This window comes from Magnolia sinica, chromosome 8, assembly GCF_029962835.1.
Source record: "Magnolia sinica isolate HGM2019 chromosome 8, MsV1, whole genome shotgun sequence".
Lineage (NCBI taxonomy): Eukaryota > Viridiplantae > Streptophyta > Magnoliopsida > Magnoliales > Magnoliaceae > Magnolia > Magnolia sinica.
Genome location: NC_080580.1, coordinates 25,198,367 through 25,212,283, shown reverse-complemented (window position 1 = coordinate 25,212,283; position 13,917 = coordinate 25,198,367). Strand labels below are relative to the sequence as shown.

At 40.8% G+C, this 13,917-nt stretch overlaps 1 protein-coding gene across 2 annotated transcripts in view; it reads left to right on the top strand.

Annotated features, from left to right (window-relative positions):
- Nucleotides 1-13,586, top strand: part of LOC131253116 (kinesin-like protein KIN-5D) — a 38,507-nt gene extending 24,921 nt beyond the window's left edge. For both annotated transcript variants that reach the window (XM_058253947.1, XM_058253948.1), the window contains exons 19-23: nucleotides 11,206-11,411; nucleotides 11,505-11,606; nucleotides 11,696-11,805; nucleotides 12,273-12,424; nucleotides 13,115-13,586. In XM_058253947.1, coding sequence (XP_058109930.1) covers nucleotides 11,206-11,411; nucleotides 11,505-11,606; nucleotides 11,696-11,805; nucleotides 12,273-12,424; nucleotides 13,115-13,348 — 804 coding nt within the window. In that variant the 3' untranslated portion in view covers nucleotides 13,349-13,586. The remainder of the gene's footprint in view (nucleotides 1-11,205; nucleotides 11,412-11,504; nucleotides 11,607-11,695; nucleotides 11,806-12,272; nucleotides 12,425-13,114) is intronic.
- Nucleotides 13,587-13,917: the final 331 nt, after the last annotated feature.

The window sequence follows — 13,917 nt, the reverse complement described above, 5'->3', positions numbered from 1 at the left end:
CATGGTGTCCCTAAGAATCTTTGGATGCACAGGGTTTAAAATTGGTGTATATTGGGTATTGTATTTTCAGCCCCGATACAGCTTCCCCTATCACCCTGTACTGTCTTGGGCCAATATGGGCCGATATTGCTGTATTGTTCATGGACAATATCCATATGTAATGGGCTATATGAACCGGTTAACACGTTCTTATCTTTTTTAAGTAATTGAAAAGAAAATTATTCAAAGAGCTTTTGTCACACCCCAGACTCGGTAACCGGACTCACGAGGAACCCAATGGCCGGTTCTAGCCGCAACAGCCTCCGTAGTATCCCATTCTCGGCTCCTAAGGCAGGTTCCGATCCTGGGATCCTATAAGGAGGATTTCCATAACAGTATAATCATTCAAATACAATCATACCCAAAATTATAACAAGTATGTCTGAGAATAACAAGGGGCACACATCACAAAATCCACTAAGAATTTGAACTTTTACAAGCTTACATCAGGTCCGAAAGGACATACATAAGATAATGGGAAAAGAGAGAAAGGTCAGCAACACTAGAGTCCTCAACTCAGATCTACTCCACGCTCTGCTGCTACGATGCCTGCCTAGAGTCTCTTGCATGCATCAATCGTGCATAAGCTTATAGAAGCTTAGAGGGTGGTGAAAGTGTGTGACAAAGGTGCACATAAGAATAACAAGATGTACAAGGATAGAAACGTGCTCAATGAGAATATCACTAGCCTTACCAAGGCTTATCATAATTACGATGCAATAAGTACTGGACGCCATACTAAGGCAATGCATGAAGGGGCTTACACATCCAATGTTAATGCGATGCAAGTAATGCCAGTGCTCATATCCAAACCACATATCAAGTACATTTTCAATTATAAGGAAATCACCGGGGTCCATTACACTGCTGAATGACTGCCGCTCTACAAACCCTTCATAGTCAAACGAGCGTAAGAGACCTCACTACCCGCCTGTGGACAGCCAATCACCAACAAGGCCTGAAGGTAGCAGACCCATTTACGAGCTGGTCAAACTCAGCCTAGCAACGCCTCCTCACACTAGGCAGGTAAGGCCACACCCCTATCCAAACAACCACACGATAGTGGGAGTCGCGGCCTAACGGTATAAGGCCCTCGTGCACTCATAGTTTCCACTCGGTCACGGCGTTGGAGCAGATCCTTGGTACCATGGAAGTTTTAAGAATTTCACCCATAGGCATCCTATGCACCTGGTATGCTCACACAACATTTCTGGTGTCCACTCATACGACCTTCCACGAATATCCTTGTGGAGGTAAGGCCCTGATGGACAAGGGATACCATCATGAAATGCGATGTCAATACATGAGTCACATACACAGATCATGCACTAGCTACAAGCACACAATGTGCATAAGGGGGGACACTCCATCCCTTAATGACTACCACACAATGCAATCAATTCATATAGATGATGCATATGGGTCACAAAATGTAAGTGTGCTACCTGTGGAATATGGAATCCTCCTTCCTAAGGAGGGTCAAGGTCTAAGCACATAGACAGGTGTCCTAAGGAGAAGAAAAATCCTCTAGTGGGGGCCCAGTACTTTGGGATGACCCGCAAGCTAAGAGAGTCATGGGACACTCCATCCCTCAATGACCACCACACAATGCAATCAATTCATACAGATGATGCATATGGGTCACAAAATATAAGTGTGCTACCTGTGGAATATGGAATCCTCCGTCCTAAGGAGGGTCAAGGTCTAAGCACATAGACAGGTGTCCTAAGGAGAAGAAAAATTCTCTAGTGGGGGCCCAGTACTTTGGGATGACCCACAAGCTAAGAGAGAGTTATGATCTTAAAAAGGAACGGTCCTAGCCAGGCCCAAGGTGGACCTTCAACCACCTATAAGGGCCTCTATGGGCCACCAAACAACAACAGCTATTAGGCGACTATTGGCATGACTTCTTTTGAGGCACTTTATGGCAGACCGTACAGATCTCCTAGTTGTTGGACCGAGGTTGGAGAGCGTCGTCTCTTAGGTCCCGAGCTTGTGCAGCAGACGTCGGAGGCTATTGATGTTATCAGGCAGAGGATGCATACAGCTTAGAGCCGGCAGAAGAGTTTTGCTGATCGTCGGCGTACCCCTCGAGTTCGCAGTCGAGGACATGGTATATCTCAAGGTCTCGCCTATGAAGGGTGTGGTTCGCTTTGGCATGAAGGGCAAGCTCGCCCCGAGATTTATTGGACCTTTTGAGATTACCGAGCGCATAGGCGCTGTGGCCTATAGGCTTGCCTTACCTCCTGAGTTGTCCACAATTCACGATGTATTCCATATTTCTATGTTGCGGAAATGTGGGTCCGACACTATTCCTGTGATTGATTGGCAGCCACTTGAGGTCCGTGAGGATGCTTCTTACATTGAGCAGGCAATTCGTATTCTTGATCGGAAGGAGCAGGTCCTGAGGACTAAGGTCATTCCTTTGGTGAAAGTGCAATAGGGTCATCATTCGGAGACCGAGGCGTCTTGGGAATACGAGGCCGAGATTAGAGAGCGTTATTCCCATTTATAAAACTACTTAAAAATCTGGTTAATGTTAGCTTACAATATCACCACAAAGGTGGGCCTTGAGGGGCACAAATTAAGCCCAAAAATGTCTAAGGAACGAAGGCAAGAGTGTGTGCAACACTCCCTTAAATCTGGTGGGCCACAACAGCTCCAAAAGAAATCAACCATGCAACAATTTTGGGCCCCTTGCTGGAATTCCAGCCCACCCATTTCCTAAAAATTTGTAGGGTGGTCCTTCCATGGGTGGGCCACACCTCCACAAAATTTCTGATTTTTGGATAACTAGAAGTATTTTAATTAATTTATAGAAATCAGTCTGTCCAGAAAATCGAACTGACCTGGACGTCCCAACGTGGTGGGCCAGTCCGGCCCTTGCCATGGTGTGCACAAGGGTCCATTGGACCTAAAATTTGGTAGGTGGGTCCTACCATGGGTGGGCCACCTCCCTGTAAATTTTCATAATTTTTGGACACTCAAAAGTATTTTAATAAATTTTGAAATTACAATCTGTCCAGGGTGGAATGTTGCAAGAAATGTAACTGTCATGAATTTGGGCCATCCAAATGGGTGGGTTCTGGGCCTCCAAAATTCCTGAAATTTGGACCCAAGGTCCCTCATCAAGCCTACAACAAAGTGGGACCCAGAAAGATGGTCCACCTTCTAAGAGAATATTTTTTTAAGATTTTATTTTTATGGGATTTTGCTGCTGAACTGCACAACAGAAATTTCTGGCAGCCCACTATGTTGGCCCACCCCTTTTGGATGCCAAATGGGATCCATTGGCCCTAAAATTTTGCAGGTAGGTCCTACCATGGATGGGACACCTCTCTGCAAAATTTTAGAATTTTTGAGGTAGTATAAGTATTTTATTTAATTCATATAAAATATGGACAGCAAGGTCCAGAAATAATTCCTGCTGAAACATGCTGCTGCCCCTGACTTGTGCACCCCATTTAAGTGTGCCCAGGTTTATGTAAATTTGGAAAAATGCAAGGCCAACCTTCCTAGACAAGTATATAGTAAGGTGAGGTCCACAAAGGTGGCCCACCATTTCAAGATCAGGCTGATATTTATGTTTTTCCAGCAAACAGTGTGGCTGGACAGTCTAGAAAAAATCTAGACCGTCCACCCTCCTTGGTCCCCTCTTTTGGGTGATCAAACAGGAAAATTTGAAGGTGGTGGGGTCCACACCTCAAAGAAAAGTTTAAGAAATCAGGGAAAAAGAAGCCACAAACAAGGCCTACAACCCATATATTACAGCATAAAAAAATTCCAGCAATCTGGACAACAACATGTTGCTGTCTAGATCAGCCCATAAAATTAATAAATGGGTAATAAATCACAGATTCCACAAGGTGGGGTCCACCTTGATGTGTCACACAACCCTCAGGCCCAAATCCCTTCCAAAATAATCCTTAAAATCAGGCCCAAAGGCCTTCCAATATCTAGCAACAAAATTGGGCAGCACAGTTGGGCCTGGGCGTCCAGCAACTTGGGCCTGCAAGTCCCAAAAATATGAAAATCCTGGTTGCATGGCACATCAGGTGGGCCACAAAATCATCACATCTAAACCACAGAAGGGGGAGAACATGCCGGCCATAGGGAGGGCTCCGCTACTATAAACCCTCCACAATGAAGGAAACAACATGTACATGCAAGATCAAAGAGGATCTCATGCATGCATGGGCCCTACAGCTAGGAATCTAAGGTTTAGATGACCCATGATGCATAGATGAAAGAAAATCTCATCAAGATAGGGTCCATGGAGAATGGCCCTATCAAGATCACACGCATGCAAGTGGTGGCTAAAGACCACATCCAAGGAGTGGTGTAGGATTTCCACCATTGATGTGGTGAGTCCTATACTCTCCATATGAAACAACAAAAGATCTATGAAGAAAAACAATGTAATCTATTCTACATGCTCACCCACATGATGGATCTTCAAGATTCTTCAACCACCATACTCAAGCTTCAAGGAAGAAGATTCAATGGTGATGATGTGATTTAGAGGGCTGGATTAAGGGGGAAGAGAGAGGAAAGAGGGCTGGAAATTTTAGCAATGGTGGACGTCCAAAGCCTAGCAAGGAGAAGAGAGAAATGAAGAAAGAGGGAGAGAGAGGAGAGAGTTGTAGCTATGGGAGGAAATGATTGTTTAAAAGAAATGATGGGTTTTGAGAAGAGCAAAATACTCATTGCTCATGGGGTAGGGTGAGTCATAATTGCCTTGAAAAAAAACATAGCTCATGATTATTTTTTTTTTGGAGAAAGAAATCCCATGCTTGCTTGGTGGCTATAGGTCCATAGACTAGGCCATAGGTCATCATGGAAATGGTGATGTCATCATCATTGGCAAACGTGCACATGGAAAAACGTGTAAATCATGTGAGTCCCACCAAAAATGCGATCAACGGTCCAAATGATGCGCGGCCCATAACTTTTGATGGACATATCGGATTTACGCATGAGACGTGGCGTTGGAACTGCGGCGACGATGCGATCGCAATGGCATAAGTCTTGGGTCAATCCGAGTTGGGTCTACGTGACCGAACTCAAGGGTAACGGCAATCACTATCCGAAGATCGCGAGTCGCCGGAATTTGATCGGTAGGACTGCGGGCCCAAAATAGACGAGATGCATTCACACACACACACATGCACACATGAGAACTAGGGTCGGGTCTCACAGCTTTACCATCAAGGAATATCATTTTCCCAATTACAATGATTTAGCCTCACCACGCCACCTTTGGCTCGCCTTTGGCTGTGGTGTTGGAAATTCATTAGCTTATCCTCCCTCTACCAAAAAATGGTAACTACATGTTAATCCTAGAAGGTATCACAAGTTCTCACAAGTATCCTAGAAGTTCTTCTACATTACTTGTTCTGCATGCAAAACAATTTCTAAGTTGATCTATAATTAAATGTTAACCTGAATTACTCATTGTATTGAGTTAACTCTCAATAAGTAAATAAATAAGCAAGAGAAGAAAAGAACCTACTCATTCTATTGAGTCAGACCATGCAGAGTTCTTTTAATTATTCTTGGTTATTGTAATAATTTGTTCTAGTGCCTTGTGAAGTTGTATTTCTCATAATTAATTAGAATCCATTGACTTAATTTGGGTATCGATACATGCCATCTCAATTATGGTAAACTAGGATTGGATTTTTTACTCATATTTACATCGGAAATCATACCCTTTACATTCTTTAACACCATCTTTTTGTATCAAGCATGATATCTTGTTTGTTATAAGGTAAAGTTTGTCATACATGTTGGAAATATTAATTGAGATTAAATTGTTGTATTGTCATATATGGTTGACATCAGCCTTATTTACATTCTTTATCATCATCTTCTTTAACAATAATGATAATGTAATCTCTCCATACGTGTTGGTGGATGGCAAGTACAAAAACTTATTTTACTTCAGATTATGATTGCTTGAAGAACACATACAATATATGCAACTCTTCATCCTCATCATCAATATTAATTGAGATTAAATTGTTGTATTGTCATATATGGTTGACATCAGCCTTATTTACATTCTTTATCATCATCTTCTTTAACAATAATGATAATGTAATCTCTCCATACGTGTTGGTGGATGGCAAGTACAAAAACTTATTTTACTTCAGATTATGATTGCTTGAAGAACACATACAATATATGCAACTCTTCATCCTCATCATCATAGTATTGTCCTTGTTAGTTATGGTTGTCTCATGGATCTTGTTTTGCCGAGCATTTCTATGTCAGCCCCAATCCTAGGTTAGTGAACAGGCCTTTATAAACCTTCTTACCACCTCCATCTAAGTTATTTTAGGTCTTTCCCACATTTACCTTTTAAGAATTCAATTTTGTCAAAGTTCCTCACCTCAATGGGGCCATATCTCAGTTATCATGTTAATTGATATCATCGTATTTTCATATATGGTTGACATCAGCCTTATTTACTTTACATTCTTTATCATCATCTTCTTTATTAATTATGATAATGTAATCTTGCCATACATGCTGGATGGCACGTGTATTCTATTCGGATTCCACAGTTATATGGGGCCTCATTGGGGCCATCTCCAATTATCAAAGCATACGTTCATCTCAGTCATTTCACATCTCCAATTGGGTCTACTCTTACACTACTTTGAAAACCTCTTTCTCCATTCAAGCCTTCTTATTAGTCTTCCCATGCACACATCTCAACTTCTCCAAGTTGGCAGTGTTCATCCACTTTTCATGTTGCCTTCTAATTACCTCACACTCTACTCCACAAGGCATAGCCAGTCAATTAACTCATCATCATCATCATCTCTGTCTTATCCCAACTAATTCGGGTCAGCTACAGGAATCCTTTTCCGCCATTACACTCTATCAAGGGATACAACTTTAGTTATAGCATATGTAATGTAATCAACTCTTACTACCTCACCCATGTCCTTTTGGGCCTTCCCCTCGCCCTTTTAGAGCCTTCAACTTGTACAAATTCACTCTTAGCCAGCGTAGTTCTTGGTCTCTGCTGTACATGACCAAGCCATCTAAGTCTACTTTCCCTTATCTTATTAACTACTATAGATTCCCTCAAATGCATTCATTTCTATTTCCATCCCTTCTTGTCTTGCCACTCATCCATCATAACATTCTCATTTCAGTTACACTCATCCTATGAACATGTGTTCCTTAACTGCCCAAAATTCTTTGTCATAAAGTGTGGCTGGTCTTATAGGCATTCTATAAAATTCCCTTTTCAGTTTGAGTGGTACATGATGATCACATAAAACTCTAGAGGCACATCTTATTTTCTTCCACCCCACTTGAATACTATAGGCAATATCCTTCTTAATCTCTCCACTCCCATGAATTATTGACCCAAGATATTGAAAGTGGTCATTTTAGGAAACTTCTCGGTCAAAATTCTTTACTAATCTTTACTAATTTCTCTTTCCTACTCTTATGTTACTAAAATTGCATTCGATATACTATGTTTTTGTCCAACTAATTTTAAATCCTTTAGATTCTAAAGGAACCCTCCATAAATCTAGCTTTATGTTTATGCCCTCCCTCATCTTTTCAATCAAAACCATGTCGTCTAAAACGACATACACCATGGGATTTGTTCATGCAAATGCCTTGTTAACTTGTCTACAACCAATGCGAAAAAGTACAGGCTCAATGCCAACCCCTGGTGCAAGCTATAGTACTTGAACTCGCTCATCTCTCCACTATTGGTCTTCACATTTGTTAATCCTCCCTCATACGTCTCCTTAATCATGTCAATATATCCTCTTGAAACTCTTTTTTTTTTTTTTTTTGCCAACGCCCATCATATCAATTCCCTAGGGACCCCTTATCATAAGCTTTCTCTAAGTCAATAAAGACCATGTGAAGATTCTTCATCCTCTCCCTATTTCTCTCCTGTTATTGTCTAAGTAGGAAAATAACTTCAGTGGTAGACCTCCATGGCGTTAAACCAAACTGATTTTCTAATACATTTATCTCGTGTCCTTAGTCTGTGCTCAATTGCTCTTTTCCCAAGTTTTTTAGTAAGACTCATAAGTTTAATCCCACGATAGTTGGTGCAATTTTGTTTGTCTCCTTTGTTCTTATAAATAGGTACCATGACACCTTTCCTCTATTTGTCTGGCATTCTCTTCAATCTTAAAATTTTGTTGATCAACTCTATGATTCATTCGTCTCATGTATTTGGCTTTGCTCAATCACTCTTTCCCAAAGTTTTATAGTATGGCTCATAAGTTTAATCCCACAATAGTTTTGTTTCCTTTTTTCTTATAAATAAGTACCATAGTACTTTTCCTTCATTCGTCTAGCATTTTCTTTAATCTTACAATCTTGTTAGAACAACTTTGTCAACCAAAATAGTCCAGTATCTCCCATGCACTTCCAAACCTTTATTGGTATATCATCCGGTCCAAGGGCCTTTCTTGTTTTCATCTTTCTCAAAGCTTCTTCCACTTACATATCTTACCTTACGAAAGTAACTATGGACTTTGACGTCATTTGAGTTTGTCTCCTTTTATCCCTATGCTCCCAGAGTGATTGTCATTTAAATTTCATTGGCATTCATCTCATGTCTTTATTAGTCTTTGCGCGATTGCTCTATCATTTTTTATATTTTTATTTATTTAATTCTTTTTTTTTTTTTTTTTGTTTTGTTTTTTGTTTTTTCGACATGCAATGATGGTGTATCATACCATTCTTTGATGAGAATGTTGTCCATCGGTTTGATTTGTTGAAGGTCAACTAAATGGGCCCCAATTGAACACAAATCAAGCATGACTTGGTGTTCAATTAGGGCCCATTACATTGAAATATCACAAATCAAGCATGATTTGGTGCATCATACCATTCTTTTATGCGAATGTTGTTTGTTGGTTTGATTTGTTGAAGGTCAACTAAATGGGCTCCAATTGAACACAAATCAAGAATGATTTGGAGTTCGATTAGAGCCCATTACATTGAAATTTCACAAATCAAGCATTATTTTGGTGTTCAATTAGGGCCCATTACATTGAAATATGACAAAAATAAAATAAAAATATAAAAAAGAAAGTGAATGTTTGTTTACCCTTCTTTCCAAAATTTCCCATAATGGTCCACTGTGCTTTGATTTGTTAAATACCATTCAAATCATTTGTTTTGATCCCAAAATGTCTCTAGATTTAGCCTAAAATGAGTTTTTAAGTTTCCTTCATGGTTTAAATGAAAAAAGAAGAGGAGACGTGATTGAAAATTTGAAAGAAAAAAAAAGGGGTTCAAAATTGGGCTTTTATGGGCGTATCAGTCTCATATTAGTGCCAATACGCCCTGTATCAACCAGTATAGCCCAATACAGGTTGATAGAAGCCAATATAGCCCTGTATCACATACCTTCTCGTGCTGATATGGATACGATATGGCCGTATCAGCTAATACGATACTAATATTCAGATCTATGCATAGGACACTTTATCACTTCCGTTCTCTTTGTTCCTTATCAACTAAGTAGATTCTACAAGATTGTTGGGCATGAATGTATAGCACCTCGAAATTTTCTGGGGCGTCCACCAATTCTCCAATTTATCCCAACAACTCTGGGAAGAACTTGGGTCAAGTTGCTCAGAAAGATTAATAAAGGAGGAATGATCTTAGTATCAGGAATCTGCTACCAATGTATTGCTCTCTCTAAGTAACCTATCTATAATCACCTCCTTCTCTTATGGAACTTTTCTTCTATAACATGAACGTCAGGAAATATCAAGGGCATGAAAAAAGTAGGGGTTTTGCACCTTAAAATTGAGGTATTGAACATGATACCATACATTTTGACGCTGTGCGTTTTGCACACGACACCAATTAAGTATGGGCTTTGCACATGATGCTGTACATTTTGAAGGTTATCTAGGTTTATAGGAATCAGAGGGGCTGTTTGGATGCTTGCAAAGTTGTGTACTGCACGTGCCATCCAGCATTAATAGTATGTACGCAGTTTGCCATGCACCCTTTTGCACACAAAAATAGGGAAATGAGTACAAGGTACACAGCCATTACGACAGTTACCCATGGACAGTATCCTTGCTCTGAAGGTTGGATAGACACATGCTTAAAAGGCTTGTATGGTGCATGCTGTACATTTTGAAGGTTATCTAGGTTTGTAGGAATCAGAGGGGCTCTTTGGATGCATGCAAAGTCGTGTACTGCATGCGCCATCCAGCATTAATAGTATGTACGCAGTTTGCCACGCACCCTTTTGCACACAAAAATAGGAAAATGAGTACAAGGTACACAGCCATTACAACAGTTACCCATGGACAGAGTATCCTTGCTCTAAAGGTTGGATAGACACATGCTTAAAAAGCTTGTATGATGCATTCAGGAACGATGTTCTGTGTGCTTACATCACTTGTGTCAAAGGCTCTAGATGCGCTGCCATCCATGTCTAAGCATCCCACATGTCCCGTGTTTGCCACCATCAATCTTCAAGCGCCTCACATTTGTCACGTGTCAGTCAGTGTACAAGTGCACCATTATGCTATATGTGTTGCTAACTGTCTTAAGCTCCCCACATCTTCTACAATGGTCGAAGTGCTTGGCAAATAGGATAAAGTGTAGCTAGTCCTGCATTGCATGACCTGGCATGTGTGATAGATGACTTTGCGTGCGTCCAAACAGCACAATAGTTAAAACTGTTGGTTATGAACCTCTTTCCCATCACCGAGGCACCAATACCCAGATACAATCAGGATATGGCTTTTAAACTTTTTATGAATAACTAAACTTTATTTATCAAGAGAAAGAAACAAACAACCAAAGAAGCTAAGAAAGAGGAAACGATTTCCCCAAAACTAGTGATCTCCTTGTCAGTCTTCTAGCTTGGGAATGAACTACCTCGCTAGCCTCTCTGAAGAAGAAATACTAAAAGCTCCGTAAAATTTTAAAAAAAAAAAAGAAAAAAAAAAAAGAAAAGGAAAAACCCTCAAAGGTTTAGTTTGAGTATGGGAGTCATCTAAAGATCTTGTTTAGGGACATCTTAAGGTTTCTTGTTAGAGTTGGTTGCATAGATATAAAGAAGAGACAAGGTTCAGTTGACCATGTGTTTAATATACAAAATGTCACCATAAAGTTGACTTCTTTATGTGTTTTGTTGTTTAGGTTCAAACTGCAGTCGACAGCCTCCGGGAGACTGCTGCCAGTAAAACTAATGAGCTGCAGCAAGAAGTGTCTACAGTGCAAGATTTCACCTTTTCTGTTAAAGATCAATGGACAGCCTACGTGGAGAAAACTGAGAGCCACTATCTTGAGGATACCTCTGCAGTGGAGAGTGGAAAGCTTAGCTTGGAACAAGGTCTTCAACATTGGTAAGTGGAAAGTCATGACTATTTTTGATGTATGTTGTTGGGTAAAATATTACTTTGAAAGCTTGTTCCTGATCTATCATACGAATTGCATAGTATGACAAAGGCGAAAGTGAGTGCACAACAATGGCAAAATGCGCAAGAATCTCTCCTCAGTCTTGAAGAGAGGAATGTTGCATCTGTCAATTCCGTTGTCAGGTGATTATGGAGTCAATGACTTTCTACTGTTATTTGCATCTGTGGGGGCAATCCATGATCTTTCTTCTTTTTGCGTTTGATTTTGGCAGGGGTGGAATGGAAGCCAATCAGGTGCTCCGTGCAAGGCTGTCTTCTGCTGCTTCTACTGCTCTTGAAGATGTTGATGTTGCAAATAGGAGTCTCCTTTCCGCTATTGACTGTAAGATATAGTCCTTCCTGTATTCATTAACTTCTACTTGCATGCATTTGATCAAGAGAAACAGAGCAATTACAGAGCAATTTTGTTCTGCCCAGCAATGGTGTTACAGGTTGGGCTAACTTTTTGGTAGCCTAAGCTGTTGATCTGGTTGCACCCATCATGGGACGTCCATGCCTCAACATCTCTCCTTGTGAAATGATCCTATATGTCAAATGAAATGGACAGTGACAGAATGTCGTTCAACATGGAGCCTAAATCAGATGGTTCGGATCATGGGTGGATTTGGGGGTATCTCCCATCAAACATGGCACTCTCAAAATGATTTGGGTCACTAGAAAATGTTTCCCACACATATAGTTCATTGGGATAAACAAAAGCTCGATCAAGCACACTGCTTATTTCCTTTGATTTGAGTGCATCCTCATCATAGGTGCTCAATGAATTTTAACTCTTGATGCACTTCACAGATTCCTTGAAGCTTGATCATGATGCATGCGGAAACATGGACTCGATGATCGTTCCTTGTTGTGGTGAGCTGAGGGACTTGAGGAGCGGTCACTATCACAAGATTGTGGAGATTACAGAAAATGCTGGGAAATCTCTAGAACAAGAATACATGGTAAGGTGGTCTGGTCTGTCGGCATCTTTTCTAGAAGTGAACTTTTCTAATTTCCGTCAAACCTGCCCATGCGTCTGTTGGCATCTTTTCTAGAAGTGAACTTTTCTAATTTCAGTCAAACCTGCCCATGCACATCTCTACATATACAGGGTACTCATGCCAACGTGTGCAGGGTCCAAGCCACTCATCTGGCACTTACAGGGTACTCATGCCAACGTGTGCAGGGTCCAAGCCACTGATCTGGCACATACATGGTACTCATGCCAACGTGTGCAGGGTCCAAGTCACTCATCTGGCATATACAGGGTACTCATGCCAACCTGTGCAGGGTCCAAGCCACTTATCTGGCATGCACCTCTTGCAAGGTGGACCACGCATGTACATTGAACATGAACTATTGTCCTTCTGTTTTACTGTCCATTGTTTTTGTACATTGTTTTTGTACATGTGTGAACCATCTGATGGTGTTGACCACTGTGATCTTTGTACATGTGTGGACCATCTGATGGTGTTGACCACTGTAATCTTTGAGCTGGGATTGACATGATGGGTCCTGCTGACATGATTGCATCTTACTCATGCGACTCAAGTTGGTCATATCTGCCTGCTCATGCACGGATTAGCAAAGTCCACTAGAGTTGTTTTTCCTGTGATCCTTGCCTAATCAGGCATCTCGTCCTTCAATACCAGGTGGATGAACCGTCTTGTTCAACACCGAGGAGAAGGCAATTCAATTTGCCAAGCATGGCATCCATTGAAGAACTGCGGACTCCATCCTTTGAAGAGCTGTTAAAGTCATTCTGGGAAGCAAGGTCTGGAAAGCAGCTTGCAAATGGAGACATGAAACATTTACTTGGGGTGGTGTATGAGGCTCAAGCTCAGTCGTTAAGAGACCCAAGAGTTCCTCTTACCACTATCAACTAAATGGCGTCCGGATGTAGCAATGCCTTTGGTTATAAAAACATATGTACAGAATTAATAGCATCAGTTACATAGATATATTATGAATGTTGTTATTCATTCATTATCAATTTGTTTCGAGATGAAAGCAGGCCGCTGATTTTGAGGGCCGTAACTGTTTGCTTGGTTGAGGAACGAGTGCAGAAGATATATTGTGTGATATTAAAGTGCAATGAGGAAAAAAGTTCTAAAATTTCATTGTTGGGGGAGTTTCGGTTCTGTTTGAATTGTTTTTAATGAGTGCATGACTACCAAGTGTTTGTTGGTTGATAGCTTTTTGATATTGAAGTAATTACCAATACAACTTCAGGCTCACTCCATTCTATTTTCAAGGCTGGTGGAGACTTTTCCGCATGCTGCTGTGGAACTACAAAGTACCCCGGTCCAAATATTGTTATATGCATGAGTTGTTTTAATGCAGATAAATTAGGAGTTGTCTATAATCAACCTAAAGAAGGCCAAGGATATGAGGTATGCAATTGGACCAACTTTTCATCGCCCTGCAAAATGGAAATAGATGGTTTTAAGGAATG